Source organism: Marmota monax, unplaced genomic scaffold (genome assembly GCF_021218885.2).
Source record: "Marmota monax isolate L192 unplaced genomic scaffold, Marmota_monax_Labrador192_F-V1.1 WCK01_AAM20220418_F8-fsc00008, whole genome shotgun sequence".
NCBI classification, from domain to species: Eukaryota; Metazoa; Chordata; class Mammalia; order Rodentia; family Sciuridae; genus Marmota; species Marmota monax.
Window position 1 is genome coordinate 25072817 of NW_026694432.1, and position 20278 is coordinate 25093094.

Below are 20278 nucleotides of genomic sequence, written 5' to 3' on the forward strand. Positions count from 1 at the left end.
TTGAGAGTCACTTCCAGTCTTTCTGGCTGGAAACCAGAAAAGTCAAGTAACCACCAACTGTCAAGGCCATACCTTCTGAAGTGATCCAGCCCTGACCTGGCTTTTAATGACTTCTGCATGAAATTGGAACCCTCAGCTATGATTCTTTGGAATAAAGATCAACCCTGTTAAGAACAAAATATTTCTTTCCCCACGAGCCAATCAAGAATTAGTCTTCAGGGGCTGGGATTATGGCTCAGCAGTAAAGCACTCGCCTCCCACATGCAAGGCCCTGGGTTCGATCCTCAGCACCATATAAATATAAATAAATAAAATATAAAATAGAGTATAAAAAAAGAATTAGTCTTCAAAACTCTCCTTACTGACACAAGGTTGAATATTAATAAGAGTAGTAGATGTACATTTCTTGGGGGCAGGGGAGGGGGACGGGGATTGAACATGGGCCGCTTAATCACTGAGCCACATTCCCAGCCCTTTTTTTGTATTTTTATTTAGAGACAGGGTCTTGATGAGTTGCTTAGGGCTTCACTATGTTGCTGAGGCTGGCTTTGAACTCATGATCATCCTATCTTAGCTTCCCAAGCCGCTGGTATTACATTACAGGTGAGCACCATCTTTCCCAGTGGTAGGTGTATCTTGATGGTAGCCCTGTGCCTGCAGTGCAGTACCTCTAGTCATTATTAGAAGCTACAGTTGCTTCAACTTTTTTTTATCTTTATGCCTAACAATTCAAAGTCACCTACTTTGTTTTTCTGTACAAAACATGACCTTTTAGCCTAACAGACTTAAGTGATACATATTCTTAAATTTGAGGAATAACAAAACAATAAGCCATTTATTGCCTTGACAACAGGCTGTCAGGTCTGCAAAGGATTGAACATGGGCCGCTTAATCACTGAGCCACATTCCCAGCCCTGTTTTGTATTTTATTTAGAGACAGGGTCTCATTGAGTTGCTTAGGGCCTCACCATTGCTGAGGCTGGCTTTGAACTCAAGATCCTCCTGAGCCACTGGGATTACAGGTGTGTACCTTGTGTCTGGCTAGAAGCCCACTCTTTGACAGCAATCTTCATAGATTCCATAGGGGCTAACCTGCTCCTGCAGGTTGCCAAGGTGGATGTTCCAACCAGTGTGGAGAGTTAAACAACTGTTTACCCCCCCTTTTTTTTTAATCACTGAAATCACTAGTGACCTCAGTAATTTTTTTTAAAGAGAGAGTGAGAGAGAGAATTTTTTTTAATATTTATTTTTTAGTTATTGGCAGACACAACATCTTTGTTTGTATGTGGTGCTGAGAATGGAACTCGGGCCGCACGCATGCCAGGCGAGCACGCTACTGCTTGAGCCACATCCCCAGCCCAACTTTTTTCCCTTAAAGGACACAAAAATCATATCATTTTGTTACAAAACACAATTGAATTAAATTTCTAATTCTAGCTCAAAGTAAAACAAGTGATGTTGATGGCATTCAAGAGTCTGAGGCAAGAGAATCGCAAGTTTGAGGCCAGTCTCAGTGTTTAGACCTTTTACAGAGAAAGGAGTAAATGTGGGGCAGTCTGTGATAACTGCATGATTCTGCTCAGGGTCCCCATTCTAGGAAATCCCTTCTTAGGAAGGCTCAGAAACATGAGGGAAACACAGGATTTGTGGACTAGAAAAATATGGTTAACCTGGTGCATGCCTAAAGTCCCAGTGACCCAGGAGGCTGAGGCAGGAAAATCCCCAAGTTCAAAGCCAGCAACTTAGTGAGACCCTGTTTCAAAAATAAAAAATAATGGGCTGAGGGTGTGTTTAGGGGTTAAACGCCCTGGGTTCAATCCCAGTACCAAAAAAAAAAAAAAAAAAAAAAAAAAAAAGCTAAAGATGTTAGAGATGAAGCTCAACTGTGCAATGCTCCTGAGTTCAATCCCCAGTACCACAAAAATAAGTAGTCCAAGTGATATAAGTTATAAAATCATACCCCACAGTTTTAAAATTAATATACAGCTGCATATGTAAAACAAAACTGGCTAGATATTACATTTAACAGAGGTGAACTACTTTAACCAATGACCATGTATAAAAAATAAATTTCAGACCCCTTTATAAATAGAGAACTTGGGGCTGGGGTTGCAGCTCAGTGGTATTGTGTCCATCTACGACTAAAAAAAAATTTTTTTTAAAAAGTAAAGAACTTAGAGCTTCAGTTTTCTGCAATGACAGCCTTAGTGCTGGCTTCTGCATGTGTTTGTGTTCTTCAGGAATAATTTTGTTTCAGGGTTTTCCTTTTCTGTGTGTGTGGGCGGGTGGGGTACTGAGGATCAAATCCAGGGCCTTGTGCATTCTACCAACTGAGCTACATCCCCAGCCTCTGGGTTTTTCCTTTTGGGTATGTAACTATTGTGAACGACACAGCAAGTTTTATTTTTGTTTGTTTTTTTAATTTTTAAGCAAAAATCTGGAAGAGCAGAAATCTACCAGTTTGCTTTTGAGTCAACTTCTTATATGAGATGAGGCTGACACATTTTAGAGTAAAGGAAGAAATGTAGGACGTTTCAATTATATGAATTCATAAAAATGGAATACGTCTTTAAAAAAGGAGGCAAAGGACTGAAACATTAAAAATGAATGTTGTGGCTCAGTGGTGGAGTGCTCGCCTAGTATGCATGAGGCACTGGGTTCGATCCTCAGCACCACATAAATGTAAAATAAAGATATTGTGTCAACCTAAAACTAAAAATAAATAAATAAATAAATGAATGAATGAATGTGAACAGAATGAAGAAATTGCACAAAATGACGCTTAGTCCTTTTACATTTTTTCGGCACTGGGGATTAACCCAGGGGCACTTAACCGCTGAGACGCTTCCCCAAACCTCTTTTTGTAATAATTGTTTAAAATTTAGAGACAGGGTTTAGGGCCTCCCTAAATTGCTGAGGCTGTCTTTGAACCTCAACCTCCCAAGCCGTTTGGGATTACAGGCATGTACAACCGCTCCTGGCTCCATATTCTTTCTTAACAACTTCAGTATGACAACGGAGTAAGGGAGAATGGGTAATGCCATCAGGACATCAGTGACAATCTTCACCTAGAAAAGAATCCTTGGTGGTGGTGGTTAAATTTGAACTGATGGAGTAGTGATTGGCTATGGCTGTGAAACTGATACGAAGGTTATAATGCTCATGGCAGGGCCAGGGGAGCCTGGCTAGCGTTTAGTTTTATAAAAAACCTTTAGAAAGTCTGGCGCACGCATGTGAGTGTTCATCAACTGCTGTGCGCTTGGGGAATGCCAGTTCACTATTTCCTATATTCATTACCTGCAGCCATTCCCTGTCCCCCCAAAATACATCTTTAAGCATGAAGTCTTTCCAAACTGGTTTTGAAGATTTACGCCTTTTTCTATTACAGTAATAAGGATTTAAATTGCTAAAATATGTTGAAACCAACATAAATATGCCATTCGAAGGCATTCCCTGTCTTCGGATCGCTGGGTTTCCTTTTTGGGTAGGGAAAGCCCCACGCCCACGTGCGCGAATTAGGGACCGTCTCATAGATGAGAAAAGCAACTTTTCAGCCCTTTGTCCCAAGTCACTACACTATACTTTCTTGACTTTCTGGGACAAAACTGAGGCATTGTATTCTCTGCAACTGTTTTCCCCAAATCCATCACGGTCTTTGAAGGCGGCGTCCCAAGTGAAAAGTGGGAAGTGTTAGCTCCTCTAAAGGCAGACGCACCGCCTAGCGGAAACCCAGGGAGGCCCAGAGTCTGAGCTGGAGCAGAGAAACGATAAACAGGGAAACCAGTGCCGCCCCGGAGCCCTACCACGTGTACCAACGCGCCGCTCCGCCCGCGCCCCAGTGGCCAAGCGCCCTCTCGCGCCCCCTCGCACCCGGCCGGGGACGCAAGTCCCGCGCGCTCCTTCCGCAGGCGCGGGGGGGCGGGGCAGGGCGGGGGCGCGCGCGCGGGGCCGCGAGTAGGGGGGCGGGGCAGCAGAGCTCGGCGGCTGGGCCTGGAGGACAGCGGCGGCGGAGGCGACCAGCGGCAGCGGGAGAGGCGCCGAGAGGCCATACGGGACGCGGGCGCCAGGAACAGGGAGCGCAGAGGTAACGCAAGACGGGACAGGCGGGCGGGGAGTGAGTGCGGAATCGCGGGGCCCCGAAGGCGAGTGGCGGAGGCCGCCTGCCCGGGGCGCCGATGCCGCTCCCCAAGTGGAGGGGGCGGGGCGCTCGGGTCTCGGGAGGAGGCGCCTTTTGTCTGCCTTTCGCGGCCGCTCCGCCCTCTCCCCTCCCCCCTGCGACCTAGCCCCCTGCCCCTCTTGCGGACGCCTCCTCCGGGGCCCTCCGGCGCGCGCGCTCCCGCCCTTGTTTTGTTTGGACTTGGGGGAGGAGGGGCAGTGTCTCCCAGGTCGGGCACCCCCCCTGCGTCCCAGCGCGCCTGCGCCGGCGCGCGCAGCCGCGCCCGGATTGGCTACCGTCTCGCGCATGCTCCTAGGCCGCGAGGCCTGTCGGCCGCCGCGCCCTCCCCTCACCCCATTCCCTCAGCGGTCTTCGGAGCCGGTTCGAAAGATGCCGGCAGCGGTGACTGGCTGCGGCGGGCCCGCCCCCCGGGTTCTCCGCCCCCGCCGCCGCCGCCATTACGGAGCTCCCAGCGGTGAGTGTGCGGAAGCGAGGTCCGCGCTCCGCTGCCTCTCGCGTGGCCAGGACGGGCATCGCCACGTCCTTGCCGAGCGGAGCCCGCGGCTGTCACCGCTCCGAGCCTCGGCGGTCGGCTTCCGCTGCCCCGAGCACCCCTGCCCTCTTCGCCCGATTCTCTCCCAGCTGTCGCGTGTCCGCCACCGTGGCCCTATAGCGCTGCCGCTTGCTGCCTCGCCTCTTTGTCTCGGCTGTTCTTGTTCGCGTCCCTCCGCTTTTCGTGGGCGCGCTGTCTGCTGTCGGCTTCCCTGCTATGGCGGCCTTGCGCTTCCGTTTTCCCCTTTGCCTCACCTAGAACTTGGAGCCCCCCCACCTTAGGCGGTGTGGTTTCAATCAGAGCAGTGCTTCCGTAGGCTGTCAAAAGATAGCATCGCCAGTCTGAGTGTGTGTAACGAGGTGGAGGCAGGAGTGGTGAAGTGAGAGCGCTGGATCTGAGTTGACCACTCTTCTGTGGCCGGGGACAGTCACCTAACCTTTTTGAGACAGAAAATTCTCTCCTGCACAGCCAGAGAGGACTGGTGGGCTGTACTAGCCCTTCCGCATGTAAATTCTCCCTTGGTTGGTTCTTGTACTTCCTGACTTTTCATTGCATTGACAAGCTAGAGGCCACTAACAAATACGGCTTAGAAATGCACCTGGACCTTTTGAGCAATTGTCTTAATAGTGAAGTTAGACGTGACTGGTGTTATTTTGGAAGGTATTTTGGATTAGTTTAATCTGGCATAGGCATAAAACTACTAGCTTTTAAGAATTTTACTGCTCCTTTCAAAAGTGTAATTTGTTTCAAAGTAGATGTGACATTTTAAAGAGTTTTTTGAGTTTTTATTTTTTAAGTTTACTTGGAAGTTGAGGACTGGAAGTTGGTTGAGGAAGTATACAGAATTCATACATAGATGAAAATCTTAACTCTACCTATTTCGATTGATTATCTGGAGAGGAGGGACCACATAGTGTCTTTGGCATCTATGCCCAAGGTTCACAGACATGAAATTACTTTAATATGAAAGTGAAAAAAATTGTCAGCCAAAGTACAGGGATTCACATTTTACAGGACTCATTATATTTGAGTGTAGTGAAAGACTTTGGATCGGGAACAGTTTGAAGTACATAATTAGTGATGTTAGACTTCATAGAGTAATACATATACTTTCTGGCAAATTAAGAAACAATAGTATTTTCCCTGAAATGCATATTGTTAAAATACCTTGTTAAATACCTACTAGTTTTTCTGTTTCTTTTTCTTTGGTTCTTTTTTTTTTGGGGGGGGGGTGCGGTACTGGAGGTTGAACTCAGGGGCACTCGGCCACTGAGTCACATCCCCAGCCCTGTTTTGTATTTAATTTGAAACAGGGTCTCTGAGTTGTTAAGCACCTTGCCAATGCTGAGGCTGGCTTTGAACTCGCAGTTCTCCTGGCTCTCCCGTCGGGATTACAGGCATGCGCCCTGCTTGCTTTTCCTTAATATGGAGGGAATACAACTGAAATTTTGAAGTTTTTATTTCTGCAAGTTCTTTATTGCCTGCATTACAACTTAATTTAGGCATTTCCTTTGACAAAAGCAAATCTTTGTATTGTTAATCTAACATTAAACTCATAAAACAGTGAGAATCACATAAACCACAGGTAAATATGGATTATTTGGGGCATATATAAGAACTCGGGTGAAAACCATATTTAAGTTTCAGTTATTCAGCCTTTTACAAATATTTGTTGAGCGCATATTCTGTGCCTGGTATGTTCTTGGGCACTGAGTATACAGCAGTGAACCAACTAGATAAGATCCCTGCCAGGGAGCAAGCATGGCAGCTTTTTTGAAAGTCTGATGATTCAGAAGTGCTGTAAAAAATGTTTAGTTATGAGGTACATGGTGAGGTTGAGGCAGAGTCAATTAATTATCCATATAATTCTCTTTGTAATGAACAGTGAATTTATCAAATAATCATTAATTCATCTGTTGTATAGAAAGTATTACAGACTGAAGTTTTTGTGTTCCATGACATTAGTAAGGGAGTTCAGAGCTGAGGCAAACATTTTATTTATTTATTTTTTATGGTAAAATTTATTTAGGACTTTATTTTATTTTATTTTCATTTAAAATTTTTATTTTAGTGTGAACACAAGGGACTTTACTGCTGAACTACATTCCTAGTCCTTCTTATTTTTATTTTGAAACAGGTTTCACTAAGTTGCTAGGGTCTCACTAAGTTGCTGAGGCTCGCCTTGAATTTATGATCCTATGCCTCTCCCAAGTCACTGGGATACAGGCCTGTGTCACCAAGCTCAGCTTTTGTTTTGTAGGGGATCAAACTCAGGGCAGTTGCTCTACCACTGAGCTACCTCCCCAGCCCTACATATCTTAATATTTATCCCAAATAACTAGGTTAAGTGTTCTTCACATATGCTAAATACAGTAGTAAGTACCATCAGGTGTTTTTTTTTTCCAATAAATATTTATGAAGCATTTATTGTATTTTGGATGCTGTTGTAGACAGTAGTGGATTAAAGTCCTAGTCCTTTTAGGGCTTATATTCCATTAGGAGAGACTTAATAACAAGTAAATATATATTAAGGTAGTGTTAAATGCTTTAAAGAAACCTGAAGAATAAGAAAGATGAGAGGCCTTTCTAAGGGAGTAATATTGAGCCAGAGACCTGATTGAGAGGTCCAAGAAAGTTGTTTAAGGAGAAAAGTAAATACAAATATCCTGAAGTGGGGAATGAGCAGAGCACATTGCAAGGGCTAAAAGAAGATCTGTGTCTTTGGAGTTAAGAAAGTAGAGTGATGGGTAGTGCAATAGAAGGTGAGATTAGTGGAGTCAGTGGGTGATTTTGAAGGTTTTAAGCAGGAGGTTGTCAGGATCTGGTTTATCACATTGCTGTGTCCCCCCATTCCTTTTTAACACTTGTTTTAATTTTTTTCACTTTTTTGGGATACCTGGGATTGAACCCAGGGCCTTACACATGCTGGATAAGTGCTCTACCACTGAGCTACATCCCAGAGCTTAAATTTGATTTTGAGACATTCTTACCAAGTTGCCCAGGCCGGCCTCAAACTTGTAATCATCCTGTCTCGGCCTCTCAAGTAGTTAGGATTCCTGTTATACTCCACCTGATCCGGCTGTTTGTTTTAATTTTGAGTAATTTGGAGAGGTTTTTGCATTTTTTTCAGTATTTTGTTTACAAAGAAAAAGTGTGTGTGTGTGTGTGTGTGTGTGTGTGTGTGTGTGTGTTTAATATCAATGAATGGGGATTCCTGAAGGTTGCTATTGACTTTGTGGTAGCATTTTCTACCCCAGCTGGTGTTATTGTGGGTTAAGAAAGAAAAATTCATGAGCAATATCACTTTACCAAGGATAACCCCATTGTTATTTGTAGTGTTTGCATATAAAAATATCAGATTTGCCTAGTTTTATTGTTATTATCAAGGAAAATACATTACTATGAAAATGCTAGTTGGGTGAATAAGCAGGTTTATGTATTGAAATCATCTCAATAGATTTTTAATTTTCACATACCTGAATACTGCCCTTAAGCCATCCTGGCCTTCTTTTCACAGATAAGAAGAAAACAATAATTTTCATGTTTGTATTTTGAGCATTTTGTAAAGTGAATTGCAACATAAGCATTGTATGTAGTTTTTGAAACAGTTAATTTTAAATATTTGTGGCTATTCGTAATTCACTGTTGATAGTAAATTTTAATGCATTAATTTCTCTTCAATTTTTTTCAGTTGCCCTTCCTTGCAACTGTATCAACTATATCAGTTGATACAGTGTATCAGTATACTATATCAGTATTGCAAATATATTATTGCTCTCTATGTTCCCATAAAGATTTTCCCTATGAACATGAAACTGTTCTGAATTTGGGTTTTTTTGTTTGTTTGTTTGTTTACTTTATCCTAGTTTGTCTTAGCTTGAAATTATTACCTGACAAGTTGACAGGATTGGTGCTTAAAAGTAGAAGTTGAATGTCTAGTTTATCATTCCTCAACTTTTTGTTAATGGTTCATGAGCTCAGAGATCTACATTACATGACCATTTTCTTATTGAGAAGTTTTATTATAAAATATCAAGTCCCCAGATGAGATTTTTGAGGAGGGGGAGGTGTTAATGATAAGATAAATCTGTGAATAATTATGTTCTTCTGTACTCATTTGCTTACATTAAAAAATGTATCAAGGGCTGGGGTTGTGGCTCAGTGGTAGAGCGCTTTTCTAGCATATGTGAGGCACTGGGTTCGATTCTCAGCACCACATATAAATAAATAATAAAATTAAGGTATTTTGTCTGTCTACAACTAAAAAAATATTTTTAAAAAATGTATCAGGGGCTGGGGATGAGGCTCAAACGGTAGCGCACTCACCTGGTATGCGCGGGGCGCTGGATTCGATCCTCAACATCACATAAAAATAAGAAATAAAGATATTGTGTCCACCTAAAACTAAAAAATAAATATTTAAAAAAAATATATCAAATAAGGTCTTAGAAGCATACTTTTGTAAATCCTTAGGTCATAGTCTAAATTTACTTCTTTGGGTTTAGAGAAGGGTCTTAGAATGTCACGTTGCTTGGTATTTTTTGCCCTTGTATTTTCGCTTAATAAAGAAAAAAAATAGTTCTTTAATGGAGATAGAGTTAACAATACAGTTAATTTTTCTGACCCTTGAGAATAATAACAAAAGCCTACTCTTTAGTTAACTGATCCATGACTCCACATTTGAATAAACCATTTCTTCGTCTCCTTATTCTTTCTTTCTAAATGCCTGATGGTATTAGGAAGGCATGGGGTTAGTTTCCTTATGAGCTTTCTTGTCCTTGTTGCCTTTATTCATGCAGAAGGTACAACAGCTGCTGTGGCTCATGCATTCGTCTTAGTTGCTGCTTTACATAGTCTATATTTTGACTGTGGTTTTATCTTTTTTAATAATAACTAAGTCATCTGTCACTTAACTATAAGTTTATAGTTTTTTCTCCCTCTTTGGATGTATATTAAATTTAGATGTTTTAGTTTAGTTTTGTTTTTGTTAATCTTCACACCAGGTCTCTTCTGTGCTTTAGGTTGACTCTTCACCACACTGAAACCGTTAGGAAAAATCCTTGTGGTTAACAGCAGAGGCTTCAGAGTGTAACCTGTACTCGGGCCTAGAAATTATTTTAAATGGCGACTGATACGTCTCAAGGTGAACTCGTCCATCCTAAGGCACTCCCACTTATAGTAGGAGCTCAGCTGATCCACGCGGACAAGTTAGGTGAGGTAGGGGCTGACGCATTCTTGAAGCTCACTCTTGGATCAATCCCTGACTTCAGGCCTTGCTGGGTTCTTCTTGGTACATGTTCCTTCTCCTATTTTGGGGAGACTAGGTTGTGAATCTGAAAAGATCAAATAGATAAAAAAGTTCTTTTCATCTTCCCCTTTCCCTAAAATTCCTGAGAAAACCTCTAAGCTTCAAAATGTATTCCAAATCAATATAATTATTTACATTTGAAGTTCTGTCTAAAATAAAATATTTTGAAGACTTTTTCTTAAAAATCATGTCACTTCAAAAAAACTTTGCTTGGTAATGATTTGCATCAGATCCTGGAGTCGACTTGAAGAATTATCCTACATCTTTTGACGTCCAGTTAGGCCCCTTGAGAAAGAAAAGAGAATATTTTTATACATATTTGATTATGGCCATCTCTTTTCCTAGAAGGTAGAAGATAGCGCCATGCCGATTCGTCGAGCTGTGAATTCTACCCGGGAAACTCCGCCCAAAAGCAAGCTTGCTGAAGGCGAGGAAGAAAAGCCAGGTAAAACAAAGCAGTGGTACAACCTAAAAAGACAAAAAACTTTACTCCAAATTGGAATAATCCATTAATCCCTTTGAACTTAGTTGTTCTTTTTTGTGGCTTAAGTGTTTTGGGGGAACATTCAAAGAGGGAAGCTGTAGCTATTTGTATGTGACTTCCAGACCATGTGGGTAAGATTTTACCTAAAGATTTTTGTCTCTAAAGATTTTTGGAGGGTGAAACTGATGTTCTTGGAATTAAAAACAGAAAAACAGGGAGAATAGGATCAGTTAAAGAGCTGCAGTCTGGATATGCAGTGTCATGGAGATAAGACTCTGTGGAGTCATGAAAGACTTGGGGCTTTCAGGATGGACAGAGAAAAATTTATCCAGAAATCATAAGGCCTTAAGGGAAGTAAGTGGATGATCAAAACATTGTGTTTAACTGGTATTTGTGGAGAAGAGATTGGCCAGTCAGAGGTGGGAGCCTAATGAATGGATAGAAATGTAAATCCATCAGCCTGGAGTACTAGTGTTCTTTTATGGCGTCATTAACCACCTCGTCTTCTTTTCCCTGCCTTTGTTTTTGCAGTACTAGGGATTGAATCTAGAGGTACTCCACAATTGAGCTATATCCCAGTCCTTTTATTTTTTTATTTTGAGAAAGGTCTGAGTTGGTGAAACTGACTTCAGATTTGGCAGTCCTCCTGCCTCAGCCTCCCAAGTGGCTGGAATTGTAGGTGTTAGCCACTGTTTTGCCTTTTCCTTTTTTTTCCTCGTCCTTGTGACTTCTTTCTTTGCTTATTCTTTTCCTTTTTTTTTCCTTTCTCCTTTTATCTCTAGTTTACCAGAGATGAGCACACTGTGCTTCTTTTGTCAGACTGTTAGAAATATATATTTACTGATCAGCCCAGATTAAAAGAGAAAAGATATGCATCATTATTGCATTTATCCCTTGATACAGTAGGGATAAGAGAAAAATTTATCCAGAAATCATAAGGCCTTAACTGGGAAGTAAGAGCCTGGATTTTGTCTCAGAATCCTCAGGAGCACAAGTATAGCACAAGTAATTTGGGCACCCTGGCCTGATACAGTTAGGTAATATGGGAATTGGAACATTAAGAAAGTAATGGGTGCACATGAGTTCAGGATTGGTTATCTGCCCAGCTCTAGGATAAGCTACTAAATCACTAGTAATATCAGTTTTCAGGATCCATGGTAGAGGATTTAGATATGTAAGATATTAGAAGAGTCAGCTAAAAATATGTAAAATATGTAAAATAATTGTTACTTCCTAAGTTCTATATTTTTTCTCTGTCAACTTTTTTGTTAAATAGAAATAATTACAGATTACTCATTTTAAATTTTATAAATTAGTTGGATACAGTACCTTTATTTTATTTATTTATTTTTATGTGGTGCTAAAGATCGAACCAGGGCCTTGCACATGCTAGGCAGGCACTCTATCGCTGAGCCACAACCCCAGCCCCTTAAGCAGTAATTCTTAAACAATTATAAGCATACCTCAGAGGTGTTGCAGTTTAGTTCATGACAGCCTCCATATAGTGAACATGATAAAACAGTCATACACTTTTGGGGAGTTCCTAGTACATATGAAAATTACATTTATACTATGCTGTATTCTATTAAGTGTGTGTCAGAATTATGTCCAATAATCTATTAAGTATTTTTAAATAAAATAGTACTGCTCAGAATGCTTACAATCATGTGAATGTTCAGGGACTTGTAATCTTTTTTTGCTGCTGGAGAGTGAAGTGTTGATGACCACTGACTGGTGGTTGCTGAAGGTTGGAGTGCATATGGCAATTTCTTATAATAAGATAACAGTGAAATTTGCCAAATTAATTAATTGATTTTCTTTCATAGAAAAGTTTCTCTGTAGCATTCAATGCTGATAGCATTTTATTTATTTATTTAAAATATTTATTTATTTATTTTTTAGTTTTCGGCGGACACAACATCTTTGTATGTGGTGCTGAGGATCGAACCCGGGCCGCACGCATGCCAGGCGAGCGCGCTACCGCTTGAGCCACATCCCCAGCCCGCATTTTATTTATTTATCTATTTTTTACATATTTACTTATTTTTTTGTGGCGCTTGGGATTGAACCCAGGGCCTTGTGCATGTGAAACAAGCACTCTACCAACTGAGCTATATCACTAACCTCCTCCCACCCCATCCCCACTGGGCGGTTAACCACTGAGTCATATCCCCAGCACCCCCAACACCTTTTTTTTGTGTGTGGGGAGGGGTACCGGGGATTGAACTCAGGGCCACTCAACCACCAAGCCACCACCGCAGCCCTATTTTGTATTTTTACTTAGAGACAGGGTCTCACTGAGTTGCTTAGTGCCTCACTTTTGCTGAGGCTGGCTTGCGATCCTCCTGCCTCAGCCTCTGGAGCTGCTGGGATTATAGGTATGCGCCACCACACCCAGCTTCCCAGCATTTTTTAATTTTTTTTTTTTTTTTTAAGAGAGAGTGAGAGAGAGGTAGAGCGAGAGAGAGTTTCAACATTTATTTTTTAGTATTTGGTGGACACAACATCTTTGTATGTGGTGCTGAGAATCGAACCCGGGCCGCACGCATGCCAGGCAAGCGCGCTACCGCTTGAGCCACATCCCCAGCCCAACATTTTTTAATTTTTAATATATTTTTTTTAGTTGTCATTTGATCATTTTTTTTTCGGTTTTCAGTGGACACAACATCTTTATTTTTATGTGGTGCCAAGGATCGAACCCAGTGCCCCGCACATGCCAGGCGAGTGCGTTACTGCTTGAGCCACATCCCCAGCCCCGTCATTTGATCTTTTTTGTTTTATTTATCTATTTATATGCTGGGCTGAGGATTGAACCCAGGGCATCACACATGCCAGGCAAGTATTCTACCTCTGAGCCACAATTCCAGCCCCCACCGCAAGCCCCTTTTTTTTTTTTAAAAGATTTTACTTAGAGACAGGGTTTTGCCAAGTTGCTTAGGGTCTCGCCAAGTTGCTGAGGCTGGCTTTGAACTCACCATCCTCCTCCCTCAGCCTCCTGAGCCACTGGGATTACAGACGTGTGCCACTGCGTCCAGCAGCATTTTCATTTTGAATAGAGCTTTTTTCAAAATAGGAGTCAGTCCTCTCAAACCCTGCTGTTTTATCAATTAATATTTTTAAAAAATATTTATTTAATATTTGTTTTTTAGTTTTAGGTGGACACAATATCTTTATTTTATATTTATGTGGTGCTGAGGAACCCAGTGCCTCATGCATACTAGGTGAGCACTCTACCACTGAGCCACAACCCCAGCCCTGTCAATTAAGTTAATGTAACATTCTAAATCTTTTGTTGTCATTTTAACAAATTTGCAGCATCTTCACCTGGAGTAGATAGTAATACCTCAAGAAGCCATTCCTCATCCAATTTTTTTCATAAGTTTGCAGCAGTTCACCCACATCTTTAGACTCCCTTTGTGATTTTAATTCTCTGCTGTTTCTACCACTTCTGTAGTTACTTCTTCCACTGATATTTTGAACCCTGCAAAGTCATCCATGAGGGTTGAAATCAACTTCTCTCAAACTGTTGATATTTTTACTTCCTCCCATGAATCACAGATGTTTTTACTGGCATCTAAAATGGTGAATCTTTTCCAGAAGTTTTTCAATTTACTCCACCCAGATCCATCAGAGAAATCATTATCCATGGCAGCTGTGGCCTTACAAAATGTATTTCTTAAATAATAAGACTTGAAGGTTGAAATTACTCCTTGATCTGTGAGCAAGGAGGCTGTTTTGCTTTCTTAGCATGCATATGTTCACTGGGATAGCAATTTTAATTTCCTTCAAGAATTTTTCCTTTGCATTCATTTATTTTTATGTGGTGCTAAGGATCGAACCCAGGGCTAAAAAACTTGGCTACTATTTGTCATGGAAGTCTTAGCTTTTAGTCTCTTTGAGCTTGCAATATGCATACCTAGTAAGCTTAATCATTTCTTGGTTTTGCCTTAAAAGGAGAGAGATGCACTTCTTCTTTTCACTCGAACACTTAGTGGTCATTATAGGGATATTGAGTACCTAATTTCAATATCGTGTCTCCAGGAATAGGGAGCCCTGAGGAGGGAGAGAAAGACAGAAACAATTGTTTCAGGAGAGTAGTTAGAACACACATTTATCAGTTAAATTGACTGTCTTGTATGTACATGTTTTGTGACAGGCAAAATGATTACAGTAGTAGCATCAAAGATCACAGATCACTGTAACAGATATAATACTTTGTTTTTTAAGTTTAAAAGCATATGATGCTGGAAGAAATGACATCAGTAGACTCACTCAGTTTAGGGCTGCTATAAAGCTTCAGTTTATTAAAAACAATAACAGTATTATCCACAAAGTACAATAAAAATGAAACCCAAAAGAGAGATGCCTTGTTTTGTTTTGTTTTGGTGCTGGGGATTGAACTCAGAGTCTCAAACATGCAGAAAATAATGTAAAATTAAACTATTACAGGAAAACCCAGTAAATGGTTCTTAGCATTTCATCTTTTTTAGAATAAGGGAATATGTAAAGAAACATGCTTAACTTATAGAAAGTTCTTTACCTTAGGTTAAATTGTTGAGGTGAGGGAGCAGTTCGAGATAATGTCAAAAAATAGTATATCTTACTGTGGAGAACTTAAATACAGTTATTATCTGTATCTCCCGTGATACCGTTGTTATAATGAAGGTCTACCCTTATACTTTGTGATCCTAGATATATAGGAAAGAGTTGTGGGAACATTGTAGACCAAAGTAGGACAAGAATCATTCACTCAGTACAAGTCTTGACCTAATGATTCACCCTGAAGCATTTACAAAATCCTCATAACTGTGAGGTAAGGATACTGAGACTCAGAGATGTTAAAGAAGTTGCCCTAAGATTATTGAGCTGGAAAGTTCTAAAGAGTGAACTTGATATTGTGGATGAAACAAAATTGCTCATCTGCCATGACCTCTTAGGAAGTTGTTGTTTTGTGAAATACTGTACCTATGCTTCATCTAAATCCAAGTGGACTATGCTTTGGTGTATTTATAAATGATGGATTCAGTTTCCGAAATTAAGCTTTTTATTTGCAATTTTAAAAAAAGACTGAACTTGAATCTAGTTGTATCTTAACCTAAAAATCTTCAGTTTTGCCTAAGCCCCATAAGTGAAGAGTTTGGACTAGATTAGTCTATGGAAGCCTGGGACAGGAATTGCAGTTAATAACTAACTAGTGTGAAATTTGTGGTTTAGAATTTTAATTTGTTGAGAAACTGAATTCTTTTACAATTATGATTTTGCAGTTTGGTTGTAAGAAAGAAATGGTATTCTTCTATTCTCTTAATGTGAAGGCCACAAATAGTTTTCATCATTATTCTGGTAATTAGTTCACATAATTTAAATGCTCAAACTCTTCAAGCATATACTTTTATTCTTTGCCTGATTTTTGCCACTTGAGTTCTTTGAAGTCCCTGTATAAGCGTGCCTGCAGTTCTGTTTTATGGTAGCTGCTGAAAGAAACATGCTGTGAAGAACAGACACAAACAACAGATCTCATTGTCTCCAGCCCTTTGTATTTCTACTCGTTCTCCTCATTCCACCTGGAAAAGACATATTTTCAATTCTCTAAGATATGCCTGTTAAATTAAAAAAGACTAAGTTTCTTAATTATGGGTATCATTGATATTGCAGAATAATCAAAAGATTTAGGTATATGTGTAATTTCCTGGCCTTTTCTTACATAATTGTCTGGATAAATACTTGAACAGATAGTCCTAGTGACAGAATGAGAGAGGGCTGGAGGTGTAGCTCAGTGGTAAAGGTGAGGCCCTAGGTTCAGTCCTCAGCACCGTGGTGGTGGGAGAAAAAGAAAATTCTACTCAGAATTATTTCTTCGTATTTTAGAATTCATCTGCTAACTGGAACATTTGACTGGTCTGTTTAATTTATTCTTTTATTACCTTAACTCCAATGTATCTGATTTTTTTTTTTTTAGAACCAGATGTAAGTTCAGAGGAATCTGTCTCCACTGTAGAAGAACAAGAGAATGAAACTCCACCTGCTACATCTAGTGAGACAGAACAACCCAAAGGGGAACCTGAGAATGAAGAGAAGGAAGAAAACAAGTCTTCTGAGGAAACCAAAAAGGAGTAAGGAGTTACACGTTATTTTTACTTACAATTGGAGACTACATAAAAGGACTGCCGATCAGAAGTATTACAACATTGGTTTTTGCTAGGTGTTTGCTTTTGGGACTTACTTTTTAGAATTATTTGAAATAGTTTTATTAGGTAGTTATATGGCTTATTAGAGTATATAGTAGTTAGAACAGTTAGAGTAATCCAGCTGTCTTTACTTTTGGCTTTGTGGTGTTTTTATTTTTAGAATTCACTGTGGGAATTTCTGATACTTTAAGCATTGTCAAAATCTCAATAAAGAATGAAACATAGGTGTAAAATCTGACCTGGAAGATATTTAATTGTTTAATTCCTACTTCACTGCCAGGAATGTATTGTTTCCTGTGCTTCTATTATAGTAAACATCTGTCAAACCATTGCTAGAGTGATCTAAAACTGTATGCTTGGTGACATTTTCTTTTTATTTATTTATTCTAATTAGGAATATATGACAGCAGAATGTATCAAAATACATTGTACATAATTGCAGTACAACTTTTCATTTCTCTGGTTGCAGGTGAGGTTGTACACGATGATGTAGCACTGCACCATGTGTGCTGTCATACATGTATCTTTCCTGCCCCCAGGCCCCCTTTCCTTCCTTCTTCCCCTTTGCCCAATCACAGTTAATGACATTTTCAATTGGCGGTGATGTTAAATATTTGAAAGCAAAATTTGCAATTGATGATTTGTATCTATAGGAGATAGTAGCAATTGTTTTTTAATTTTATTATTGTTTTCGTTTTTTGCAGGATAACTGGTATTATTCTTTCAGTAGGTGGCCAGGATGGTTAGAGATTACTTTTTAAATAAAATAGTAATAACTGCACTTTCTAGGTGTGGTATAATCCTGAGGGAATTCTTTATTCTGTTTTCATGTTTATAAGTAAGGTCTATGGAATGCTCAGCAGCTATCCTGTATTTTTAAATGTGAATGAAATACTGTTGTTATTATTTAGAATAAAACTTACATAATGCACTTGCCTCAAATTGTTTTGATAAACATAATCTCTAATTCTTACAATACCTTGAATGTGTTACTATTTCATAGCTGAGGTGACTGAGCCATCCATCACTTGCTAAGATCATATAGCTAATTCTACAGAGTGTTCTAGCTAAAACTCCAACCTAGTCTTCTGCTTTCTGAGTTTGCGTTCTTTCTGTCATATGACACGTATGTATTGTAGTGGTAACTGGTATACATTTTTAAATTTATATATATATGTGTATATATGTATTTTAATGTACTGGTCCTTTATACCAGTGATAACTTATTGGACTCCTCTTTTGCACCTAAGAGAAAACATCTTTTTAGTTCATTTGTAGCACCCAGTGTTATTAAAAAAGTAATATTTTGTAAATTTTTCCTTATTGTACATATTAACTTGGTGCATAAAAAAGTGAAAACATTTCTTTTTATACCTCTCTAGTCTTTTCCCTTTTCTGACTTTATGGTTGTCCATCTGTATCCAAGGAGGATTGTTTTCAGGGATTCTACAGATAACCAAAATCCTGAAATGTTCATGTCCCTTAATGAAAATGGCATAGTACTTGCATGTAATTTAGGTACCTCCTTCTATATACTTGAAATCATCTCTAAGATTATTTATAATACATAATACAATGTAAAAGTTTTGTAAACCACTGTTCTGTATTGTTTAGGGAATAATGACAAGGAAAATATTTGTATGTGTTCAGTACAGATGGGATTTTTTTTTTTTCAAATATTTTCAGTCCTTGGGTACAGAACTCAAAAATGTGAAACCCACAGATGCAAAGTGCCAACTGTATCTTTATGAAGAGCTTGTCTTGCATAATAACATTTGTTGTTGTTGTTGTTGTTTTGTTTTAAAGTGAGAAAGATCAGTCTAAAGAAAAGGAGAAGAAAGTGAAAAAAACGATACCTTCCTGGGCTACCCTTTCTGCTAGCCAGCTAGCCAGGGCCCAGAAACAAACACCAATGGCTTCCTCCCCACGCCCCAAGATGGATGCAATTCTGACTGAGGCCATTAAGGCAAGTTTTTATTTAAAACAATTATCTTGGATTTATCCTGTTCATCTTTTGCTTATTTGAAAATGGCATACTCTATCCATACATTGTTTTGCTTCCTAAAGGAATAATTAAAAAGCCATGTTGAAGATCAAGTTTTTTAGTATAATCTCATTTGGTGAGTGATGTTCTTTTTAAAAATTCATATTTATTGTAACAAGTAATTTTAAACTTTAGAAGTTTTTTTTTTTTACTCAGATTATTAAGTAGAGTTTTTATTTGATGGCTGAAAATGTTAATTCATTCAACAAACATGTAAGGATTATCTTCTCTGAGTCAAGCATAGACATAGGTCAGGTCCTTTCCCTCATAAAATCTGATTGTAACTAAGGAAATAATTCTGTTTATGTGTGTGTGGTACTGGGGCTCAAACCCAAGGCTCTGTGCATGTTAGGCAAAGTGCTCTACCACTGATACACATCCCCAGCTGAACATTATTAAAAATACATATTGCAAGTCAGATATTCATAGCAGTTATCTTTTACATCTGAACTAAGATACCCTCTTATAAGCCTACATTTTGTTTCATTACCTAAACATTACAAAATATTGCAGAAATTATCCTCCTTACCTAGCTTATGACTTTGCCTATAACCATTGCCTTTCTTTAGCTTATTTTTAATATTTTAATGATATTTTCTTATCTGATGCTGTATTGTGTAAATCTTTGTATAATTTTGTATTATTTCACATGATCAAACCATAAGAGGAGTTAAAAACAGACCGTGTTTTAACTCCTCCGTAAGAGAAGTTAAAAACAAAACCTCATTTCAGGGACCATGTTGCTAGAATATGGGTAAGGATTGGGGAAAGAGGGATTCAGATCATTTTAACCAAGGGTGGTGTACATAGGAAGGAGCAGTCAGGTTATCATCTGAGAATGAACTGAGAAGGGAGATCCTCAGACCTCTTTCTTCTTTCCTTAAGGTTTTTTAGACTCTTACCTCCTTAAGAAAACTTTCTTTCTTTTCTTTTTTTTAATAAGACACAGCAGTCATTGCTTTTTTCTTTTTCTTTCTTTCTTTTTTTTTTTTTTTTAAAAGAGAGGGGGATTTTTTAATGTTTATTTTTTTTTTTTAGTTTTCGACAGACACAACATCTTTGTTTGTATGTGGTGCTGAGGATCGAACCCGGGCCACACGCATGCCAGGCGAGCGTGCTACTGCTTGAGCCACATCCCCAGCCCAAGAAAACTTTCTTGAAGCCAGACAGTGGTGTTATCCTGTACTTGCACCTACTCCAGAGGCTGAAGCAGGAGGATCACTCAAGCCCAGGACTGAGTTTGAGGCCACCCTGGACTAGAGAGATCCTGTCTTACAGAAAAAGAGGGAGAAGCTTCCTTGGTTTAGAGAGCTTGACTGTAGTAAGGTCTTTATTCTTTGTGTAGCCTCTCCTCAGGAATTTATTTCATGACCACTCAGCCTGGTTTTGAAGGAGCAGTTATTTCAAGCATGAAGAAGGGGACTAGGGCTGGGGTTGTGGTTCGCCAGTTAGAGGGCTTGCCTAGCATGTGTGAAGCCCTGGGTTCAATCCTCAGCACCACATAAAAATAAATTAAAGGTATTGTGTCCAACTACAACTAAATAAACA

General features: G+C 39.6%; 1 protein-coding gene across 6 annotated transcripts in view; it reads left to right on the forward strand.

Annotated features, from left to right (window-relative positions):
• Positions 1-3949: 3949 nt before the first annotated feature.
• Positions 3950-20278, forward strand: part of Hp1bp3 (heterochromatin protein 1 binding protein 3) — a 42876-nt gene continuing 26547 nt past the window's right edge. The window contains exons 1-5 of one of the 6 annotated variants that reach the window (XM_046418859.2): positions 3950-4084; positions 9731-9926; positions 10363-10462; positions 16458-16611; positions 18493-18652. In XM_046418859.2, the coding sequence (XP_046274815.1) occupies positions 9831-9926; positions 10363-10462; positions 16458-16611; positions 18493-18652 (510 nt within the window). In that variant the 5' untranslated portion in view covers positions 3950-4084; positions 9731-9830. Of the gene's footprint in view, positions 4085-4496; positions 4632-6009; positions 6295-9730; positions 9927-10362; positions 10463-16457; positions 16612-18492; positions 18653-20278 lie in introns of those variants that run through there. The other 5 variants (XM_058571094.1, XM_046418860.2, XM_046418861.2 and 2 more) reach the window with 5 other exon arrangements.